Genomic DNA, 23,299 nt, shown 5'->3' with positions numbered 1-23,299 from the left:
TTTAGTGTCGTTCAGGATGCTTAGTATCATTATTCTGAAATATTATTTGGACTTTTAGTTTTACAGTATGTTCTACAAACTTAAATCAAACATCTATTTTGCAGTAACATAAGTATAATATGAAAGGAATATATCCTTCAATCCATAAAACTAGTGGCAATCCATCATCGTGCAGCTTAATTTGCTTTAGAAGAAGAAATCTAAAAAGCAAGGCGGAGTACATTATTAGAGTCCTCCACCTCAAGGAGCATCATTACCGAACCACCAGCACTACCGTCTCCGTGCTTGTAAGGACCGTACATGCTCGGTGGGCGACATTTCATTTTCAACCGCACCATAATAACAAAGAGATCCGTCTTCCACACCCACCCTCTCTTCATCCCTGCCCAGTGATCCCTAAGTAGCATGCATGCAGCCGACGCAGAAGAAGGCGGCTGTTAGGAACTAGGAGACGCGGACACACAGTCCAGAGAGAGAAGGAGATCAAAAGAAGGCGAGGGAGGAATGGACGGCGCGGAGCTGGCGACGATGCCAACACCAGCTTTGAATCATCCCTCGAGACCGACGCTGGGGTTTCCGCTGGGCACCGCGCTTCTGCTCATCGTCATCTTCTGCCTCAGCGGCATCTTCTCTTGCTGCTACCACTGGGAGAAGCTCCGTTCCCTCCGAGACCGCAGCCGCCGCCGCCACGGAAACCAACCTTCCCTGGCCGCCGTGGAAGATGGCCAGCTTCCCCAGTTTTCTCTATCATCTCCTGCGTCCAAGGTCGCACTCCAGCATCAGGTACCAATCACCACCCGTTTCATTGGCAACTGTCACACCTCTTTTCTTTTTCTTATTTTATCTTCTCTCTTAGATTTTTGTTTTTTTAATGTGTGTTATTTCTAAGGCAGAATTTTGGATCGGATTCCCCTTCCCTCTGAAACTTTCTTACATCTCCCAACAAGTTAGATTCGGTTGCATCGCTAAAATTCACGCATGATCCAACTAAATTCCACAAATAGCACTAATTTGATTATATATATATACATATATATATTTATATATACATGTATATATTGATAAATAAAAACTATAAAGACAGATTTAATAAATAAAAATGATAAAATCATCCATTAACAGCACCCATAGTGTTTTGTCCTTTTAAAATGTTTGTTTCATTTTAATAATAGATGCCTTGAAATTGAGTACCACACATCCAGAAGTAAAGATTTTAAACAAAATTTACTTTCAATATTGATTGATGTATAGGTTATAGTGATTTATTTTAGGAGAAAAAAAAGGGGGAAATTTTTAATAATTTGTAAAAAGGTTTATAAATGCAAACCATTTTACGTACGTCCGAAAGAGTAGCTTAGTTTGATTATGAATTATATGAAAGATCATTTATTAGTCAAGTTTTAACCGAGCTATTTAGTATTGTGAAAAAGAGCCTTAATTGTTTTTCAACCATGGATATTTGTGTAAAATAAATTGAAGATGTAGAGATGTTATTCCATAAATTGAAGTTTAGTGAAAGATAACATGATCAAGTAACAAAGACCAATTCCAAAGTCATATGAGAACTTTTGAAGGCCAAACTGACTAGGAGAGCGAAAGAGTGATCTATAGAAAGAAACATCTGCACTATGTATTTTATTTATTACATACATGCAGTAACAAATTCTCCCAACTTGTTCCTTCCTTGTGTGCAGGAGAATAAGGCGGAAAGAATCCCAAGCTTTCCTGTCATAATGCCGGGGGATAGAATGCCCAAATTCATGGCGTGGCCTTGTCCACCCGGAGGACACCAGGAGGCATTCACGAACAATCCCTCCTCCATTTCGTAGAGCAAGCAGTCACCTCCTTTTTGTGTTAGTTGAACTACAATATGCATTGCTTCTTATTCTTGTATTATTTAAGCAGCAGTTGTAACCTTATTTATTGGTTCTCCAGCCGGTTGCCTACTTTCTAAAGAAAACTATATCTTGTCATTGTGTATAGTTTCAAAGTGCTACTAAAAACAAAAAAAAGGGGTTAATTTTCTGAAATTTCTATTTTTTTTTTCTTTATGAAGAAAAAAATTACAGAAGCAAGATTTGTTGCTGTCGCACCGCTAAAATAGCAATCATCAATATATCTCCACAAACCTTTTACTCTAAAATTCCATCCAAATTAGCCTAATTCTTGGAATTTTCCATCGGTACCATATTATCTATAAGATTTTAAGTTGTAGAATTTTTGCTGATTAACTCTCTCATAGGTCTTCAATAAATTTACTATTTCAGGCCAATTCCACATTGACTTAGCTGAATCATTAAATCTGATACTCATCTCATCATCGCATAAGTATTACATACATACATACATATATACATACATACATATATATATCAAAGATATTCGTGAAGATAGAACAAATATAATATGAGGTTATGTGTAGTCAGAGGCACCAATATCTTTATCCAATTGAATACTCGAAACTAATTTAACTTGGCGTACCTGTAAGGTTTGCTGTAGAATATTTTGGTTACCATCAACGTTAACTCGCGTACGTGATGAAGTGAGTTAGATGTGCTCGAGACTGATCATTTGGTAAATAGCTATAAAAGGCTCAATTTTTATCCTTGTAATGACTATGAAATATGTAATAATGTTACAATGCCATAAGATCGGTTGTTCTTATCTGTATCTAACATCATCTAGGATCAATTTTTCAATCACATATTTCAGAAATATTAAGAATCCTCATTCGTAACCTAATTCATATAACTCAATATACCTACCTTCTCTCTAATTCTTATCTATATAATTATTATAACCACCTTTAACCCATATCTTTTTCTTTTTATTATTTTTATTCTTAATTTTGTGGAAATATTTATATTAGCGTGCATGAGAGTGAGCAAATTGTAAAATTGCTACTCAGCAAATCTAGGTGATCAAAATGCTAATATTGAAAACATTCTCAAGTTCTTAGCTTGAAAGTATTAGGCAGCTTAGTTGGTAAAAATCTTGATAACTTATCACAAGGTCTTGGGTTTAAATTCCATCTTCACTACTTATCCTTTGTAACAAATATATATATATATATATATATATATATATATATATATATATATATATATATATATATATATATATATATATATATATATATATATATATAAAGTTCTCATTGGCTAAAAGATGACTTTTGATGCAGTGTCATAGCGGGTTTTGATGATAGACGAGGTAAGAAAATGAGAGATGTAAGTTTCAAAGTAGAAGATTCGACTCAAAAACTTCTAATGAAACCATTAGACATTCATCCGGTAACATATGTTATTCGGTACGTTTGATGAGAGGGAAAAACTCACAAGTATGTCTCTTTGGGCACATACTTATCCGATAATCACTAAGTTTTCTTCTAATAATTTCTTCTTCTTCTTCTTCTTCTTCTTCTTCTACATACGAATACATTAAGAGTGCTTATGTAGATTTTATAGGTTTTTGATAAAAGTAAAAATTAGAGTAGCAATGTCGTTGGAGTTCTAAAGGAAGCCACCTCCACTATAAGTAATTAGAGCTTTTGTATACCCAATGTGGCCTCTTTATAGCAATCCCTTGATTTTTGGTATGATAAATGCTCTTTTCTTATTTAGATTTGCTTCAAATGGGGATGCTTTCTATGACAAATTTCTCAATCTTATCCCATGGAAGCTTAATTTCCAACTTATGTTGGAAAATGTCACTACTGCTCTTATGTGGATCCATTTGAATATTGGAACAATGAATCCATTTTTCAATTAGCTTCTTTTATTGGTCGGTTGGATAATCCATCTTTAACCTTTGAAAGGGGTCGTTTTGTATTCATTTTTGTAGAGATTATATTAAGTGAATGCTCTTCTTTCAACCCAATGATGAACAACAATAAGTTAATTATGAGGGTTCCAACATCAGATGAGCAATCGCTGAAAAGCTTCGATGGCTCATCTATGCCTTTCATAGATGAAATCTTATCTAAATAATTTGCTATTCAGTAGTTAATCTGTCTTTATCTCAGGTCATAATACATATGATAATATTTTAGTTATCCAAAAATTAACCAATATTATGTTTGATTTCAAATGGAAAGAGACTCTTTAATCTTAATTAAACTAGACATAAAAAAGGCTTATGAAAGACTTTCATTCATGGATTTATGAGTGCATTTCTTCATCTAGTTTCAAATTCCATATTAATGGTGATCTCTTTACAGAATTCTAGTATAAGGCAATTTAATCCACTCTCACTTTATCTAAATATTATTACTGCCCATACCCTTTCATACTTCATTAATGAGGTTTGAGATGATATTTTACTAATTTTTAGAGAAAAAAAATCAAGTATTTTCATACAAAAGATGTTTTAATACTATGAAATATTGACCAACTAGAGGATTAATCTTAGAAAATCGAATATTTTAATATATATATATATATATATATATATATATATATATATATATATATATATATAGGGGTAATTACCCTTTTAAACATCTTGGTACTATGATTTTACCTTATAAGCCTACTTTATTTTTATTGTTTATGAATCCCATATTACTTTTCTAAGCTGGAAGAATATGTCTAATCTATGACTCATATACTATGTAAGTGTTACTTGCATGCCCAAGAAAACTCACCATCTGATTGAAAACTCTATGAGGGACTTTCTATGTCAAAATTATTTTAATATTAAAGGAATTCATCTCCTAGCCAGGGACACTATTACTAACACTAAATTGGATAGTGGTTTAGATATTAGTGATCTTATGACTGCTTTGCATGTTAAAAGAATTCACTCCCGTGTTGTAGGAGTGTAAACAGATGAATCACGATGGGAGATCAAATCACCTTCTAGCGCACGCAAACCCACATTTGTGAGATCTTTTTATAATATAATATACAGAAAACATAGGCAAATCAATATTTGACATAGTAATTTTGAACTTCGACGCTACTATTATCATAAAATTAAATTTTGAATGGTGCTATCACTGCTATAAGTGATCCCACCGTCACTATAGGCTAATAAGCATAAACAATACTTGTTGGTTGAGTGAAGTGATATTATCACTTGGGCCTAGCAGTACCTTCACCCATGCTTATTTTATTGATATTATCACTTAAACTGAACTGGTATTATCACTTCAGTGGTATTATCACTTAGGACTAAAGTGGTATTATCACTTAAGGTCATCAGTCTGACCTTTTAACAAATCCAATTTGGTCTTACTTTAAACTCAATGATTTTTTCGATAAATTAATATTGTTTCGACTCAATACCAAGTCAAATTGATTCAAAATGATCTTATCAAGACTTTTAGCTTTTAGCATATTGTATGCTAAAGCTTTTAGCATATTGTATGCTCTTATGGCAACATCTAATCTTCCAACACTTCTGTGCCACATCGCACTTTCTTTCATTGTATTACTCATTTTATTGACATATTGATTTTCCCATGACATCCAATCTTTTGACGCAATATCCGATCCTTTCGGCATGATGCTCGAATTTATAGCATAAAGTTTGATCTCCGACACATCGATCAATCCTTTGGCTCAATATTTAATTTTTGATATAATATTTTTTTAGTATGACATCCAACTCTCTTGCTCGATAGTTGATCCTTTGATAGTCTAAGTATGAAGTATTTCCTACATTATTTATCTTAAAAGTATATTAATCTAATAAACCCATCAATTGATCTCTTCATTAAAATTTAATATTCAACTCATCAATTTATGAAGAAAACACAAGTCAAAATCATAAAAGAAAATATTGAAAAAAAATTAAGCCCAAGTCAAAATCTTTTGATGTAATGAGACAAGGTAGTGATTGAATCATAAGTTTTTTTTTAATTTCATTCTTACAATCATATATATTATATTAAATATTTTATACAAAAATAACATGATAAAAATATCTTGGTTTCTTTAATCTACATAGATACAAAGGAGAGTATACAAAAATCTTGAGGTACTCATCTTCCTCTTTCGCCTCGGTGCCCTTTCCTTCGTTGCTTTGGCTCCCAAGCCCCTCAATCCAAGAAAGAATAATTCTAACATATTTGCAAGTATCAATTGTCTATTTCACATCATATACGTATATTCATAATATATCTATGCACTCCTATATCATACGTCATCATATATGTATACATATAATATATTTTTATTACAATTTATATTTTTATACTTATACAATACGTATATTAACTTTGAGCTTATGACAATCTTATCATTCAAATCATACCTTTCAAAATACATTATGAATATAATAATTTATATTGCTATTTTATAGTAAATTAAAATTATACTTACATCATTTAACTAAAAAATGATCGAGTATACTATATAGTAGTAAGCCTATCAAATTAAGAGCATAGAGTCATGAGATATCTTAATTAAGAATCCTATCTCTTGAATTATTAATTTATAATAGTTTATAGAAATAATTTATAAAAATTTTGATAAATTCCCTTCAAAAGTAAACTTGTAGTGCTCAAGTCTCGCCCACGTTAAATTACAACCAGCATATTAATATGTATATATTACCCTCACTTAGTAATATGATTTGTGATGTCTATGTTTAATAAATATGATAAATGACATACTCATATTTTTAGCTTCTAAAGTTGAAGTACATGTTTTTCAAAATTATTATTCTCGATATTTTTTTGAAAAAGATACTATCAACTTCTAAAGTTGGTTGAGCATGCATATTAATTAATATTTACTTTAAGGATATTTTACAATGAAAAAAGTATAATCCTTCGACGCAATAATCTTAAGTGTACTATCAAATTTAAGTATAAGATTAAGTTATAATAATAAGCATACGTGTAGTAAGTAGAAATGATGATTGAATTGTAGTTGACCTTAAATGAATCTCAAGACTTGAATGAGTTTGAACATATGATTAAGGCAAGAAAGTTTAAATTTTAGACATAATATATATAGAGTATAATAAGCTACCTAGTATGGATGAAATAATATAAAATTAAATAAAAATACAAATCAAAGAAGAGTGTTATAGTAAAAAAATTTATGATACATAAGTGAGATTGAAGGATGAGTTTAGATAAAAAATTATCATCTTTATCAAACCAAATTAGATTTAATTGAAGTTATTATAACCTTATAATTATATTAATAAAAAAAACTTGAAATAAAATCCAATGAGATTGAACACTAGACCTCAAGGTAACCTCCTAAATACCTCTATATTATTTTAGCCTCATCCTCTTTATATCAACCTGATAACTCATAACCCTTTCTTTCTTTCTTTAACCATTCTCTTAACTTTTCTCGTAAAAACTAGGAAACCCCAGTTCTAAAAAAGGTTGAGGTAAGAAAAACCTAAATCTTCTCATGCTATATCTAGGATTTTGATTTTATAGATTATAGACTAATATTTTCGGTTACTTTTGCATAATCTAGACTTCAAATTAATATTTAAATTTTGGATATATTTTGTACAATTATCTTATAGTTCAAAAACATTTTGTATGATTTTAATTTGAGATCGGTGTGTAGAGTTTTGAGTATCTCAATATAAGGTACTCAAGATCTACTATTTTCTATGAAAGGGTTCTATTTGAGTTAAATTGACCTGTGTGGGGGATATGATTAGATTTTATCATTTTGATATGTTTTAGAAGATTCCTTGAAGGTACTGTGAGATTTAGAATTGAGTAAATATCACCTCTACACACTAAGATATGAGGTTTATAAATTCATAATTCCTAACCCAATTTCAATATAATAGAATAGGTGTTAGTAGCAAATTAAGAGGGTAGTTTAGCCTCCAAATGATCCTTTTTTAGAGCTAAAAATTTATGTGCATTTAGTTATATATCTTCTAGTTTCTTACAAAATTTCATAATAATTCAATATTGTTTAATCAACTAAAATAGTGAAGTAAATTTTTTTATAGACTTGTGTGATGGTTTGAATAATACTAACTAGTTCATTGATTATAGAGTGAATTATTAAAAAAATAATAGTAAAATTTAGATAAACTTTTAAGTTGAATATAATCTGTCTTATTATTGATTTTATTAAAATTTTTCTATGAATTATTGTTATGAGTTATTATAAGTCAATAATTTAAGAGGTAGGATTCTTAATTAAGGTATCTCATGACCCTATGCTCCCAATTTGATAGGTGTATCACTCCCTATCACACTTAATTATTGAAAATTTTAATCTTTCACTAACATCATTGTGTTTAAATTAAATTAGGTAAGTATACATTTAATTCACTATAAAATAATGGTTGTATAAATTTTTGTATTCATAATATATTTTGAAAAATATGTTTTAAATGATATGATTGATAATAGCTATACATGAGTAAACATGAATATATATATTTTATAAGCATAAAAATATATGAATTAAGATGAAAATATATTGTATGCATGTATATACGAAGGTGTGCGATGTAGGAGTACACGTGCACATGTTTTTTATAGCATATGGTGTAGAAATGCACAGATATGTTATGATGTATAGTGCATGTATATACTATAGCATGCAATGTGAAAGTACATGTATGTATTGTGACATATGGTATGAGAGTACATATATATGTTATGATAATATGTGATATAGGAGTGCACATATATGTTATGATATTGGATGTATAATTATACCTATGAATTTATTATATTTCCTACGTATGCATATAAATATTTTAAATTATTTTAATATAGAATTTTATCTCTTTATTTTACATATGCAATGTTATAGGGCTATTTTTGCTAAAGAAGTCACAAAATGAAGTATTTACCATTAAATATCTTATGCCAATGATTTTTAATTATTATATATATGACATGATACATGCTCACCTAAATAAAATTATAAAGGCTTATACTTATTAAATAATTAGTAATTATAGACCCTATTTTGTTGGTAAAAATACTAGTAGCCCACCCAAGTGATTGGGTTGAGAAATAAGCATGTGTAAGCCAATGTTAATACATATATAGATGATCTATAGACATTTATATATGTATAATTTTTAGACATATTGTATGGGTATATTTTTCTTTTAGTTAGAGATCAGAATTATGTACAGGTGTCAAAATCACTATGTATAGAAAGAATGTGTTATTTTGTATAGTAAATTAGTATATTTTACTTTTTAGATTGTCTACTTTTTTGCTATACACCTATTAACATGGTAACAAAAAAAAATAAAAAGTAACATTCTACTTTAATCATACATATAGGGTATATAGGGTATGGATGAGACTAGGAGTAGGGTGTTACGAGACTATACTCAATTAAAAATTTATCTATATTCTACCATTAATTTTTTAAATAATTTACTCTATAATCAAATGAATTAGTTAATATCAATCAAACCACTACACGATTCTATGAAATATTCTTACTTCACTATTCTAATTGACCAAACGATAATAAATTATTATAAAATTTTATAAAAAATAAAAGATATATAAAATAAAAACACACCAAATTTTATCTTAAGATAGAATCATTTGGAGGCTAAACTATCCTCTTGATTCAACTATCATAATCTATCCTATTATGCTAAAAATGGGTTAAGATCATTTAAATTTATACACCTTATATATTGATGTACAAAATAGTATTCACTCAATTCTAATAACTATAGAACTCTAAGGAGTCCCTTTAAGACATCAAAAAATTAGGATCTAATCTTATCCCTAAAGAGATCAATTCAACTTGAATAGAAATCCTTCATAAAAAATAGAAGATTTTGCATACTTCAAAGTGACATATTCATAACTTAAATTACAAAATTCATATTATAGTGATTCTAGAAGCTATAAAATTCAACTTAACCATACAAAATATATCAAAAAATCATATCTTAATTCGAGCCCTAGGTCACACAAAATCAATCAAAAATAATAGCTTGCAAGTTGTAAAACTAAAATCGTTATAGTAAGAGAAAAATTAGGTGTTTTTTATCTCAATCCTCCTTAAAACCGGGGTTCTTAAGCTTGAATGCAGAAAAGACTTAGTATTTTAGGGAGAAAAAATAAAAAATTAGGAAAAGGGGTCGAGCTAGTGAGGTGGGTAAAGCCAAGATAGGAGGTTGTTATTTAGAGTTGCTTGCTTAAGAGACAACCTAGAAGTATTGTATTCAATTCAACGTACCTCCGTTAATATATATTTTATTTTCTTCTTCTTTTAGTTATAGTTCGAGGGTTGACATAGCTTAATATGAGTTTAATCTAGATTGATATAAAGAAAAGGTTTTTACTTTAAAATTATCTTTCAATCTCACTTATTGATCTCAATATTTTTTTTAGGGTAGCACTCATCTTTGATAGAAATCTCACTTATTGATCTCATTTTTACTTAATCATCTACTACTCCACTTATACATATATAATTCAAGTTGTTATCCATCATACAAATGATGTTTAAACCTCAAAGTCATTTATTTTAATTATATTCAAACTCATTCAAACCTTGAGATTCACTTAAGACTTATTATAATTCAATCCTTATTTCTAGTCACTATATATATATGCTTATTATCATAACTTAATCTCATACTCAAGTCCATCAGCACACTTAAGCTTGTTATGCTAAAGGATTATACATTTTTGCTATAAAATATGCTTAGGATAGATTGATATTTATTCATACTCAATCAATATTTTATAGAATATTATATATAATGCCTTTGAAAAGTATATATTTCAATATTAAAAGTCAAAAATATGAGTATATTATTTATCATATTTATAAAACATAAACATTATAAATTATATTACTGAGTGAGATAACACATATATATTATTTATGCTTCGATTAGCATGCGATTGGATTCATTTCATGGTAGACTAGAGTGCAATCGAGAACAACTTCAAGTTTTCATCACTAATCTTGAATCATGATTGTATAACAGTACCCTTACTGCAACATCCAACCTCCCTTTATGATTATCAAATAGCTTTGATTAGGCATATCAATCTTAAATGGTGGCCTAAGGCTAAATGATTTTGGGTTAATGACAGTGATAAAAATGTCAAATATTTTTAATGTACCATCATCATAAAAATTTTATTAAAGCTATAATAGGTCCGGAAAAGGGTCTAATACATGATACTAATAATATTATGGCTTTATTCTATCATAACTACACTGAGCTTTGGAATACATCTCACTTTATTCCTTCACAAATACAAATGTCTATCCTACGTTGAATAACCTCTATTGTAAGCTCCTCACTTATCAAATCTTTTCACTCTATAATCCACTTTTTAGGTCTTAACTAAAGTTCAAGACATGACAATTTCACTAGTGAATTTTACGAGGCTTATTGGGACACTCTTGCACCTTCCTTTATTAACATTTTTAATTAGTTTCAACAGCATACTCATATCCCAACGAGTTAAAGGTTAAAAATTCCTATTGTCGTTATGCATTTTGGACTGATTGTTCTATCTAGTGTGAACTATATAATCCATGCTGAAGCTATTTCTAATCACTTAAAACCTATTTTATCTAATCTAATTTGTTTCAATCAATGTGTATATATATATGTGTGTGTGTGTGATGATGATATTCTTTTATGTTTTTTAGCTAATAGGAAATCTTGTTAAACTATTCAATCCATTTTTTAAACCTATGAGTTGCTCACTAATCAACATGTCAGTCTTTCTAAATCTAAAATTTATTGTCTCATATCCATACCCTAACATATTCGTGTTAACATTTGTTCTTGACTTCGTTTCAGAGAAATTTTCTTTTGAAAATTAATCCTAATACTAAAAGTATTCACCTTCTTAACTAGACTAGTGTGACCAATGCCAAAGATGTGGGGGTCTTTTAATTTAGTATCTTTCTCTATTTAAGTACACCCTACAAGCTTCTCGAATTCATCATTACCTCAACATTGATAATAGCTTATGATGCACAATTGTTCATGCACAATATGGTTCTTTCAATCCTTGATTTTAAACATTGGTAATGACTTGGTTTCTTCTTTATGTTAAGCATGTTAGTTGTGGTTGGTTCCTTTTTTTATGCAAATGTTAATTAAGCTTAGACTTAGTTTTATTAAACTGATTGGAAATGGTTTTCTAACTAGTATTTTTAGTCAACCTTGACTGTTTGACTTACCTATTTTGCTAAAACCTACTTTTGTGAATCTTTTACTCATCTCTAAGGAAGTTACTATTGATGCTCTTAGTCCATCTTTTAGAGTAGCTGGGACTTGTAGTTGCAATCAAAAGGGTTTAAATAGAAATTGATTTATCGTATTAATTTCATTGAAATTGCTCACTCTCCTTGTGATGATAGATGAGTTTGGAAAGCATACATCACATAGGGAAGGCTACTCTAAAGGGAGCTTACACTTTTCTTGAACAGCAAAACTATGCCTCAGATCCTAGTAGTTGGCATAGCTGGTATGCCTTATGGAAACTTCTTATTGCCTCCAAAAATTCAACTTTTGTATTGGAAACTACTACACAACAAACTTCCTACTACAAATTGACTTCAAATACTTGATTTAAGGCCACAGTAACTTTGCCCCTTATGTCCAACTTTTTTTCCTGAAATCATAGTTCACTTTTCTTTTTTTTTTTTAATACTCATTCTGTATCAAAATTTGGGATTGTTGGAAACATAACTTTCCTAACACATTCTATCTTAGAACTTCATAGGCCATGGGTGATTGGTTTTGAAAAACTTCTCCAAGCTGTCATTGCAAATCAATTTTGGTTTATCTGGAAGGAGCAAAATTATTCTCTGTTTTAAAGAAAACTTCCTTCTATTATTCTATTTTTCATTAGCCACTATTTTTCATTTTTCAGTGTGGGTTAAATGGGACAAAACATCTCATGGTTGATGAAATTGAATATTTGATGGGTCCTTTTTATTGCAGGACGGAGGAATTGACTGCATGCTTCAAAATCATGAAGGATTATGTATACTTGCTGGCCAACAATATGTCCATAATAAATCAGCAATTTTATAAAGCTGTGGTAATTGATATTGGTTTTCAAATAATCATTGATAAAGGCTTTTCAATGCTGTTTCATGATGTTTTACTAAAAATTTGGGCTCACCATGGAGCATTCTCACCACTATCAGCAGCATCAGCAACCTTCTATGTACAATGACTACTTACACAACTCTGTATTGTTACAAGCAGCTAACTAGGATACAAATAAGATTGGATCAGATAAGTCTACCTTTCAATGGATGGACTCTTTCTCATTTGATTTGTTATCCATTTTAAATAATGACCAAGCAAGGATATAACATTGAAATCTTAATAAATTTTGGAAAAAATTATATGTCACCTACAATTTCACAATAAAGATAGTTGTCAAATCCAATCAGTATCTAAGCGAAGTGGAGAGACAATATTATCAAGTATTTTGTATCATTATTTTGGTGCTTTCTAAGTTCACACTTTTACAAGAAATAAATAACATTTAGATTGAATAGTATAAATCTCTTCCCGAAAATCATGAAAACAAACCGTATTTATGTTAGTTTATAAATAAACCAAGGATTGAAATTTAATATCGTATCGAAATTTCGAGCTTCGCTTAATACGGTACAATATTGTATACCGAGCAATACACCTAATTTAGATGTAAAATCCTTTGGAAATATATGAAAATAAAAAAAATAAGATAAAATTTTTAAGTTACAAAATAAATATAGTAATAGTATAAGTTTAGCAAAACCAATGTAAATTAAGTAAGAATAATATCATATATCTTTTTCATACTATGAGGAATAGCGTTATGTAAGGTTCGTATTTTGATTCGTTACGAATTACTCTTCTGTAAATATTAAAATATCTATAGAAAAATCATTTGAATTGTCAATTCACAAATCGTTACTGAGTTTAGGAGAGTGTAAACGTGAGAAAAAATAAGTTTGAAATAGTTTAAAAGAATATGAGAGTGAAATGGAGTGAAATAGAGGAGAATATGAGTTTAAAAACCCATGAGAAAGGGCTCCAACGATCATTTTGACTATTGAAGTACTGTAGATCAGTAACAATCGATTTCGATCGTTACCGAGCTATGCCGAGCAGTAACAGTCGATATGCTGGGTGATAATGATTGAAATTTCAACTATTACCGTCCAATATACCCCTGTATCATTCGATACAGGATGATATTGAGCGTTTTGCCCGATAACAAATGGTTTGCGTATTGGCATGCTGTGAAACCGATACGTATCGTCCGACCAAACTGTATTATTCAAAATTAAAAATCCTAGAATAAACAACTTATAAGATTAAAGCAAACAAAGGACCAAATAATGATGATACATGTCATAGATGGATGGGTATGAAAGTAATTAAACCTAGTTTTTTTAAACCTCAGTTACGTGTTGATTGCACGTAAAATTTTCCATTATTTATTGGGTCTTAGCTTCTCTTCCAAAATCCACTTGTACCCTAAAGGTTTGTTCTTAGAAGACAAATCAGTGAACATCTAAATGTTGTCAGCCAGACTAATTCAATTTCAGTATTTAGTGCCTCCTAGGCTTAAACAACATTCTTAAGATGAACTTGGTGATTTTTCTTTCAGAAATGTGACAAAAGCATCAAAGTTTCTTTTAGTTTGGGCTCTCTCCTTCTAAATTTAGGCTAACTAGTTAAATGTATAGAAGTAGTAAGAAAAAATGAAGATAGAAAACATAAATCCTAGATTTGATAATATATATCCAAAGATAGGGGCTTCTTTTTTTTTTTTCAATCATGGTGTCATTAAAATTTTCACAAATCTTACAGCCTCAAACCACTACAGAAGAGTATGCTTATCACTCGTCTTGCTACATATATATTTTTTCAGATCAAGTATATATCGAAACAATACATTCAAACTCCTAAAGATCAATCACAAACACTAAGATTTTCTGTTTTGGGATTGATGTTGAAGGCAAAGGTATAATGATAGAAACATAGGACAACTGCAAACATGTTAGGTAATCTCAATCAGAAAGACAATAAAATATAATGCAGCATAACACATCTTGTTAGGGGCTCATTAAGATGTATCTACTCTACAAACCTCTAACAACAATCAGTTTCACAGGGAAAACTAGATCAACCCACTGAGTTTGGCATTTGTGTTTGAATTGTACAAGGCAGGGAACTTTGCCTACTTTTTCCGATGCCGTGCAATATGTGGGTATGCATTACGTCATACATTGCCGGAAACAGCTCAGGTTGGTTTTGATGGTCGGTAATAAGCATCTCATTTATTTCATGGCAAGTGTATGCATTCACAAATTTTGTTGGCAGCTCCAATTGATGTTTTGATCAGTTCTGGTTTGCAAATACACCATGATGAACCACCATTTCTTTGTCAGTTTGTGATATCAGCATTTCCAGAACATATCAGTTGTAATTATCCACCAACTACAAGAACAAAGGCAATGATAGCATGATCACCAATTATACTATTAACCATCTAGAATCATATTGTGACAATGAAAACAGACTTGAAAGAAATTGAATCAGATAAGTGGGCTAGTTTCATTTGTCTACATCACTAGCCTACTTGTTTAAGGTTTATTACAAGTAACACTACCTCAAAGTTGCACTTCTTTAGTTCTAGGTGAAGAGGTGGTCTCCTATGCTATCACCTTGAGATTGAAGCCACTAAATTAAACTAACAGTATTGCAGGAAAATATTGAAAAATACAAAAGATATGTAAAGAAAGGTTTGTCGTGTGTATCAAGCCCTGGCCAGACAGGTACATATCAGTGTCAGTCAGCTCTGGTGTACACAGTCCCGATGAAATAGATGATGGTGGAGGAAGAGGAAGAAGGATGAAGAGGAACAAGGAAGAGGAGGAAAGAGGAAGAGGAAGTAACGAAGAAAGAAGAGGAGGAAATGTTCCCAAATTCAGGTGGTGGGAGGTAAATATGACTCGCAAGTGCATGTCGAGGAAGAGGGCTCCAAATGCGAGCCCTAGACCTATTAAATCATTTTTCTCTTTTCTTTATTAGTCAAATCGGACTACCTAAAATAGGGGCAATCCAACTATTATTTGGGTTCACAGTTATAGTTCCTTTTGGACCTATCCTTGTGGTCCAGTGAAAGGAATAGTGTATTGAACAAGATTTCCTCATGCCCATATTGGTAGGAAAAGGTTGTATGGATCCTTATCCCTCTCACTTTCCTACTTTAACACGATTATAGTAAGAATAAGACTCTCACAAGACCTCCACTATATGGTGTTGTGCTAGATACATGTTGGATATTAACTTGGCTCCTTTTAGCGCCTAATGCTTTCAAAAATACTACTTGAGACTAACACTTTAAAATATAACTTCCATAGGTACTGCACGGGTTACATAGTCTCATAGCAGAGATAGCTCCTTGTAACAATTCCATACCCCTAAAATCCAACTTGCTCCACAAATGGAGCTAGGAATTATGGGATTGGATAATAATTTTTAGTTTCTTTGTTGTTTATTTCATCTTCACATGATTTCATATATAACAATAAAAAACTTGATGCTTAAGTTAGATAAAGTCATCAACTCCTTATGTTGTTGCTTCAACAAAAAAAATCTAGGAACTTCATGTCATTGGAATGGCGTGCAATTAACTGTTGCATTATAAGAGAGATCCATCTTGAATTTGTTGTCCACCATGCAAGTTTATATATCTTCAGTGCCTTTTCTTGTTGTCCTTGTTCATCATTATATATTGGAGCTCAACCCTAACTATGGATATGGTTCCCAGATCAAATAGCTGTTAGTTGTATAATCATATACTTGCTGTTCTAGGGTTGTCATGTCAAATTAAAGCTAAAATTTTCAACTTGCTACAACTTCTAAGGTATGATTTGGGGGCTATTGAAACCTTTAAAGTTGTCCTCATAGAAGGAAGATGGTAGAGCCTTTGTTTGATACACTAGAATTTTTAGTTAGAGATTGTAAAGGTGGAGATGGCGATATTATTTAATACTCCAGCCCATTATCCAATGAAGACTGGAAATTTCTCTAGAACTCTTGTATACTACTTTGTTCGAGCCCTTATACATCCATTTGATGGACTTGTAATTGCATAAGTTGAGAGAAGATGGCACTGTAGATAGTCCATGTAAAAAAATTTCTTTAATGCTCGTGGCTTTAGTAGAGGATTCATCAGCAGTAATTGTCACCATGGAATCTCATAGGAGCACCATTGCTGCAGATGTTGTCCAAAAAATTTGCTTGAAGATGATGTCACTATAAGGGTGAGCACCATTCATATTATGCTGCTTTCTCATTATTGTACCAAGACAAAGAAGCACCACAATATGATGGTTGTGGCAAATGTCTAGTCACAGTAATGGATAGGTCATGGCATTGTTGTGCAGTGGGGTTGTCAGAGGTAACGGGATCTAAAATGCACCAAGGCTCTAAAACACGCGAGGCACTAGGCTCTCGTCCTCGCAAAGGCGCTCGTCAATATAAAAATTGTAAATAAGATGATTATGGAGAAAGAAAATATTTAACATAATAATTAGATTATACAAATTTTATATCATTTCATAATCAAAATATTATTTTTTCCAAGATAAAAACAGGTCTTCTATTTAAGAAATAAGGTTGTATTACAATGCTTATAGCATCAGCACCCAAGAAAGAAGAGGGAGGATCAAGGCAATGATCCATCCACAAAAAAAAAGTTCAATGGGCATATTTTGCCAACCAATCAGCACATTGATTTCATAATCAAAATATCACCACTAGAACATTGAATTACATTCATTTAACCATCTATAAAGCATTAAAGCATTAAATTGTCCAAATATAATAACAAAAATAGCTAAACAAAATAAAATTAACATCAAAAGTCCAAGAATTTTGACAAAAATTCTAGCAATGAAAATTCAAAATCCTAACAGTTACAAATTCAATAATTAACTTATTTCATAAACTATTATCAACTAGAATTACATATTATTAATTATAATTAACATTACTATAAGTAACAACCCAATAAGAGGTGGGGGTTAAGAATAGGAAGAGATCAGCTGCATGTAGAGGAAGGCAAGGGCTGGGGTCTAACAACAACAGAGGATGTAGGTTGGATGGTAGATGGGGACTATCAGAGAGAGAAAGGAGCAGGAAGATGAAGGGGCATCGATGGGAGGGGAAGGCTAGTTAAGAGAAAGGGAAGTTGCTCAGGAAGACGATGAGGGAGAAAGAAGAAGAGGGGAAGGGGGTACCATCAATCGTATGTGCTGCTGATAGCCACCAAAAAAGAGAGGGAGAGAGGGGTTGAGGGAGAGGGGAGATGACTTTGTTAGGGAGAAGCGCTCTAGAGGGGTCAAGGGGAGAGAGAGAGAGAGAGCCCAGATAGAGAAGCGGGGTCCGACTCTGTTTAGAAGAAGCAAAGAGCGAGGGAAGGGGTTGTACCGTTGACTTTTGGCGCTATCAAGAGAGGAGGGGGGTCAAGGGGAGGGAGAGGCAAGAGAGAGGTATCATCATCGGGAGGTGGAGGCGCCAACATAGTAGGGAGCATGATGATTAGCACCATCAAAAGGTGGACAGGGACGAAAAGAGAGAGAGGGAGAAAGAGACAAAGATACCTCCATTCATGAGACAAGAGGCACCATCGGCTTACAAACGTGCTCGGAAGACAGGATCTAGCTGCCTCACACAAACACAAAGACGGCGTTTAGATTGCTAGGTGAGGTGTGTGGTGTGAGAGGGGTTAGTAAGTTAGGTTATGTGCTTGATTGAACCGAATCAATAAATTTGGGTCCAGCTCAAGGTTAGTCAAACTGATTTGGGCCAAGTGAGTGATAGGGCCACCCATTGCCTCCTAAGCTATGCCTAGTTAAAGGCACCCACTCAAACCCTAATCGAGGCACTCAAGCCTCGTCTTGCCTCAACTTGTATAAGCGTCTAGGTGAGCGCATGAGAGCATATTGATTTTACTAGTGTAGATGATAAGAAAATACGAAGATTGTTAGCTAAGTCATAATAGATCAGAGTATCACACTCTTTCTAATGGTCAGACTCTTTCTAATGCATGCTTCTGCAATTCGAGATAGAGAATAGACCTCCCATACTATAAACTAAGAAAATATATTGAACTAATATAACTGTAGAAGAATCCTAAAAGATATAGAATTAATTGCAAAGAGATGTCTTCACATCCTCTTCGGTCAGTCCACTAAGCCTCTTATTTATAATATTGCAGTAGTTAAATGCTAAGTAAAATATTGGACACATAAATATGTTTCTAGAGGTTTCCATAAACTCATTGATAGAGACTATCCACAAGGTGTCATGCAGTCCATGTGGACAGCTATTTGGGCATTGTACAAGGTCTGATGACTCCTATTTTAGTAGGGGAAGGTCTTCTGGATCATTATCTCTCTCCCTCACATTCCTGAATGCAATTTTGTTATGAACAAGACATTCACAAGCATTCTGATCTACTGTTTCTTGCCGGATTCCTGATAGAAATTGTTGAGACCATTTGTTGTAGGATTCTCTCATTGGTACATGTTGCACAAGGCTCATGGCCAGATTGGAACTCTGTAACAGGCTTATATTAAAGAATAAAGAAGTAAAGCTCAATATCAATAATAAAAGTTAGCTTGTAAAGTAGAAACAAAACCTAACTTTGAGGCTTTTCCATGTCCTGCTATACACATCAAAGGACCAAGTCCAAGCTTCTACAACAGATCTTTTATCATCAACAATATTCCTAGTAGTCCTAAATACCTATCAAGATTTAAGTGTTTGTCAGTAGATATCTGAAAAACTCACTACATTAGATGTTAGATCAAGATATTCTTCTGCTGTGATTGAACATAACCTTTTTAACCTTGAATGGGGCTTCAGTAGAGATAAAAATCTCAAAACCAACTAGTTGATAAAAAATGCAATTCAAACATATTTTGAACCAAAACTCTCAAGGGAGTCTGCTTCAAGACATTAACACAACCAGATATTGGGCACTAAGCAAAACTTGATATTCATATATAAGTCTTCATCCGCCAAAGGCAACAGAACAAAGAAAAACCTTGATTAACCTTTAAATGCTTTCTCATCCATTAAGCACTAGTTGTCTTGTTTCTTTTTCTTTCAAACCACAGCAACCAGGAAAATAAATCAGTTAACGCATGAGTGAACCTCTTTGAAGCTACTGTGGCAGCCAAAAAGGGATGGTTATAAGGCAAACTTCTTGATTTAAAGGTGAAGAACCAAATTTGTAAATTAAGTTATTTATCACTTTTAAAGCTATCAAACAAATGAGGCAAGATGTAGGGAAAGGAAAACCAGAAACTAGCAGTTGTTCCAGTCATCAGCCAACAGAAATCATTAAGAAACTACCAACTTGCTAGCATGCATCTCAGGTTTGGGAAAATAGAAAGGAAGTAAGCATGATTCGAGCTCTTACCATTAAGTTGTGTAGCCCTTCTCCTGCTTAAACTTTCTCTGGTTCCAATCTTTGATCCATCTCTGTGATGTTTTTCAAGGTCCTGCAACTTTTAACTTCTTTGAGGCACCACTGGTCTGAACACCTGTCTTCAAAGGACTCAACAGATCTCTTGGGCACTGGAGTATGATGCTCCTTTCAATTGCCTCTTCCCACAGATTGGTTGCTTGCTATAACCTTCTGCATCTGCTGATCTTGGCTATTAGCAAGTCGTATGTAGGCTCATTGCCCTGTCCACAATACTTCTTCATCCGCTCAAACATCTGAAGGGCATGATCCACCCTATCCAGAGCGCATAGGAGTTCCACCAGACTCTGGTAGAAATGAACATTGGGCAGCAAACCTGCCTCAAGCATCTCATCCACAAGCGTATTACCTCTGACGAACCTTCCTGACAGGTACATAAGCCTGACTACGATGTGGTAGCTTGCCCAGTCGGGGTGGCATCCAGCTTCCCCCTGTCGCATTAAGTATAGGACTCGGTAAGCTTCCTTGATCCTTCTCACCCTAGAAAGGGAGGATAGTAGGATATTGAAGCTGACGGTTGTCGGGGGGACACCAGCGGTCCTCATCTCAGTCATCAGATTAGTGGCTTCTGGAATGATTGCAGAAGGGTTGAATTTGACGTTTCTCTTGCATATGCAGAGAAGCAAATCGTTGTATGATGATAGGCTGGGACAAAAACCAAGCGATTTCATCTGGTCCATGACTCGGCGGACCTCCCTGGCGTTCCCACGGATGCACCATCCGTGAAGGAGGCTCTGATAAATGATGCGAGTGGCCTCCCCACCTGCTGACAGCAGTTCGCGCCTGTGGCGCCAGACAACTCCCCGGGCCATGCCCGGGTTCCCTCTAGCGCAGAGGGCATGTACAACGATAAGGATGCCGGAACAAGCGCCGCCTACCACTCCGTCATTGTCATGGTGGTCCTGCAGTAGCCGCGCCCTCTCCAGGCTACCCAAGAGGCGAACGGCCTTCTCCTCTTCGCCAGCTTTCACGAGGGTGTCAGTGACGAGGGCAAATGTCTCCAGGGCCACGCTCCGGCCCTCCTTCTGTAGATCGCAGATGGCGATGCCCATGGCCGTAAGGTCCTTCATCTTGGCAAAGGCCCGGATGGCGCGGTTGACGATATCGTCCCCGTACCGTTCTTGAGGTCTCTGACGCTGCTGACACCAGGAGAGGAAGCGGAGCAACCTCCTGCTGCTGATGCTATTACCGACGCCGGATTGGCTACTGCAAGCGTCGATGACCTCGTTTATGAAGGCAGGGGTAGGCACGATGCTTGACCGGTCGAGGGCCGTTACCATGTCGTCGAGGCTGCCAACGCCCGAGGCGACGATGTGGAGGACCATCTGACGAAGGTTGGTGTCGACGGGTGGGGTTGAAGAGGAAAGGAACCGGTGCCATCGGCTCGTGAGCAGCCTCTGCATCGTCGTTAATATTGGGGGTAACTTACCACCTCCTGCACAAAAGCAGCAGAGAACATGGTAAGTCATCGTTCCAAGAGACGACCGGAGAAGAGCCAACATTAATTTGCCGTTGTCCACCGAACCATGGCCAATTTGAAAGATGGCCTATTTGGGGCGGTCGCCCATTTTTGATGGCGCTGTTCAATCAGCAAGACGAAGAGGGCGAGTTTAGATAGAGCTGGTTTTTAAATAAATCCCAAAAGATAGAAAACGTCATATGCCCATGGTTATTATTCTTTTTCTTAAGTGGTGGAGACATAATTTGATATTATTCTTTTGCCCATTTTTCTGAACAATATCTCTTGAGTATTTTCCAAACGATACCATTTCATTATTCCCAAATAGTCTTTTTTTATTTTTAAAATTTTAATAATATTCCTCCAAAAGTTATAATCTATTTTTCTGCTCATTTTATGAGCGGATCGATCCATATGAATGGATTTATCGGTTTGATCCAATGAGAATTGCTTAGTGGAAAACGGGTCATTTACCTCTTTTCTTTTCTCTCTATTTATGAGTGTAATCTTATCTTAAAAAAGATTACGGTAGATAAGTGATATATATATATATATATATATATATATATATATATATATATATATATATATATATATATAAAGTGTTTCTCATTTATGTTATAATATTATGGGTTTTATTGAATCCAATATTTTGATGATAAAATTAATTGATCAAATTACGAGACTAATATATTTTTTAAGATAAGTGATATAAAAAAATACTTTGATAGTATAATTGAACCATTAAAGAACCAACTATCAAGTAGGAGAGTTGGATATTATGTCACAAATATTATTGTGTCAAAAATTGAATATCAAACTAGAGAAATTGTCGATGCGTTGGAGATTAAACTTCGTGCTAAATGTTTGGGCATCGTATTGTAATGATCAGATATTACATTGAAAGATTCAATATCGTGGAAAAGTCAACATACTGGTAGAATAGGCAATGTATCGAAGGAAAAAGTAATGAGCTGGAAGTTCGAATGATGTATTGAAAGATCGGATGATATATCAAAAGAGCGTACAACCTACGAAAGATGCCAGATACATGGTTGATTTATTAAGGTCTTAATCGAAATCATTTTTGATCAATTTAAGCTAGTATTAGATTAAAATAAAATTTACGAAAGACATTAGGCTTGAAATCAAGCCGAATTGAATCAAGCCAAATTGAACCCATTAGAAGGCCGGTTGCCTAAACTAGACCTCGATAATGGTACCATTAAACCTAAACGATAGTACCACTTGAGTTAACTGACAAGTAATGTTTGTGCTTTGTTATCTTTTTCAACGGTGATATCACCTATAACGATAATAGTACCACTTAGGTGGCGATAATATTGTCTAAAATTTAAAAATTA

General features: G+C 33.3%; 2 protein-coding genes across 2 annotated transcripts; one reads left to right on the top strand and one right to left on the bottom strand.

The window, feature by feature from the left end:
• The first annotated feature begins 324 nt into the window (after positions 1–324).
• LOC135609081 (uncharacterized protein At5g65660-like) lies at positions 325–1,973 on the top strand. The gene is made up of 2 exons (XM_065102171.1): positions 325–783; positions 1,695–1,973. Exons 1-2 carry the CDS (start codon positions 505–507, stop codon positions 1,827–1,829), a joined length of 414 nt encoding a protein of 137 aa, XP_064958243.1. The 5' UTR covers positions 325–504; the 3' UTR covers positions 1,830–1,973.
• Positions 1,974–14,976: 13,003 nt separating this feature from the next.
• Positions 14,977–22,104, bottom strand: LOC103981928 (pentatricopeptide repeat-containing protein At5g61370, mitochondrial). The gene is made up of 2 exons (XM_009398695.3): positions 20,411–22,104; positions 14,977–15,411 (listed from the first exon to the last, which is right to left on the bottom strand). Exon 1 carries the CDS (start codon positions 21,976–21,978, stop codon positions 20,620–20,622), a length of 1,359 nt encoding a protein of 452 aa, XP_009396970.2. The 5' UTR covers positions 21,979–22,104; the 3' UTR covers positions 14,977–15,411; positions 20,411–20,619.
• Positions 22,105–23,299: the final 1,195 nt, after the last annotated feature.

The sequence above is a fragment of the Musa acuminata genome, chromosome BXJ2-4 (assembly GCF_036884655.1).
Source record: "Musa acuminata AAA Group cultivar baxijiao chromosome BXJ2-4, Cavendish_Baxijiao_AAA, whole genome shotgun sequence".
Taxonomy (NCBI): Eukaryota; Viridiplantae; Streptophyta; class Magnoliopsida; order Zingiberales; family Musaceae; genus Musa; species Musa acuminata.
This window is presented reverse-complemented; position numbering and strand designations above follow the sequence as displayed.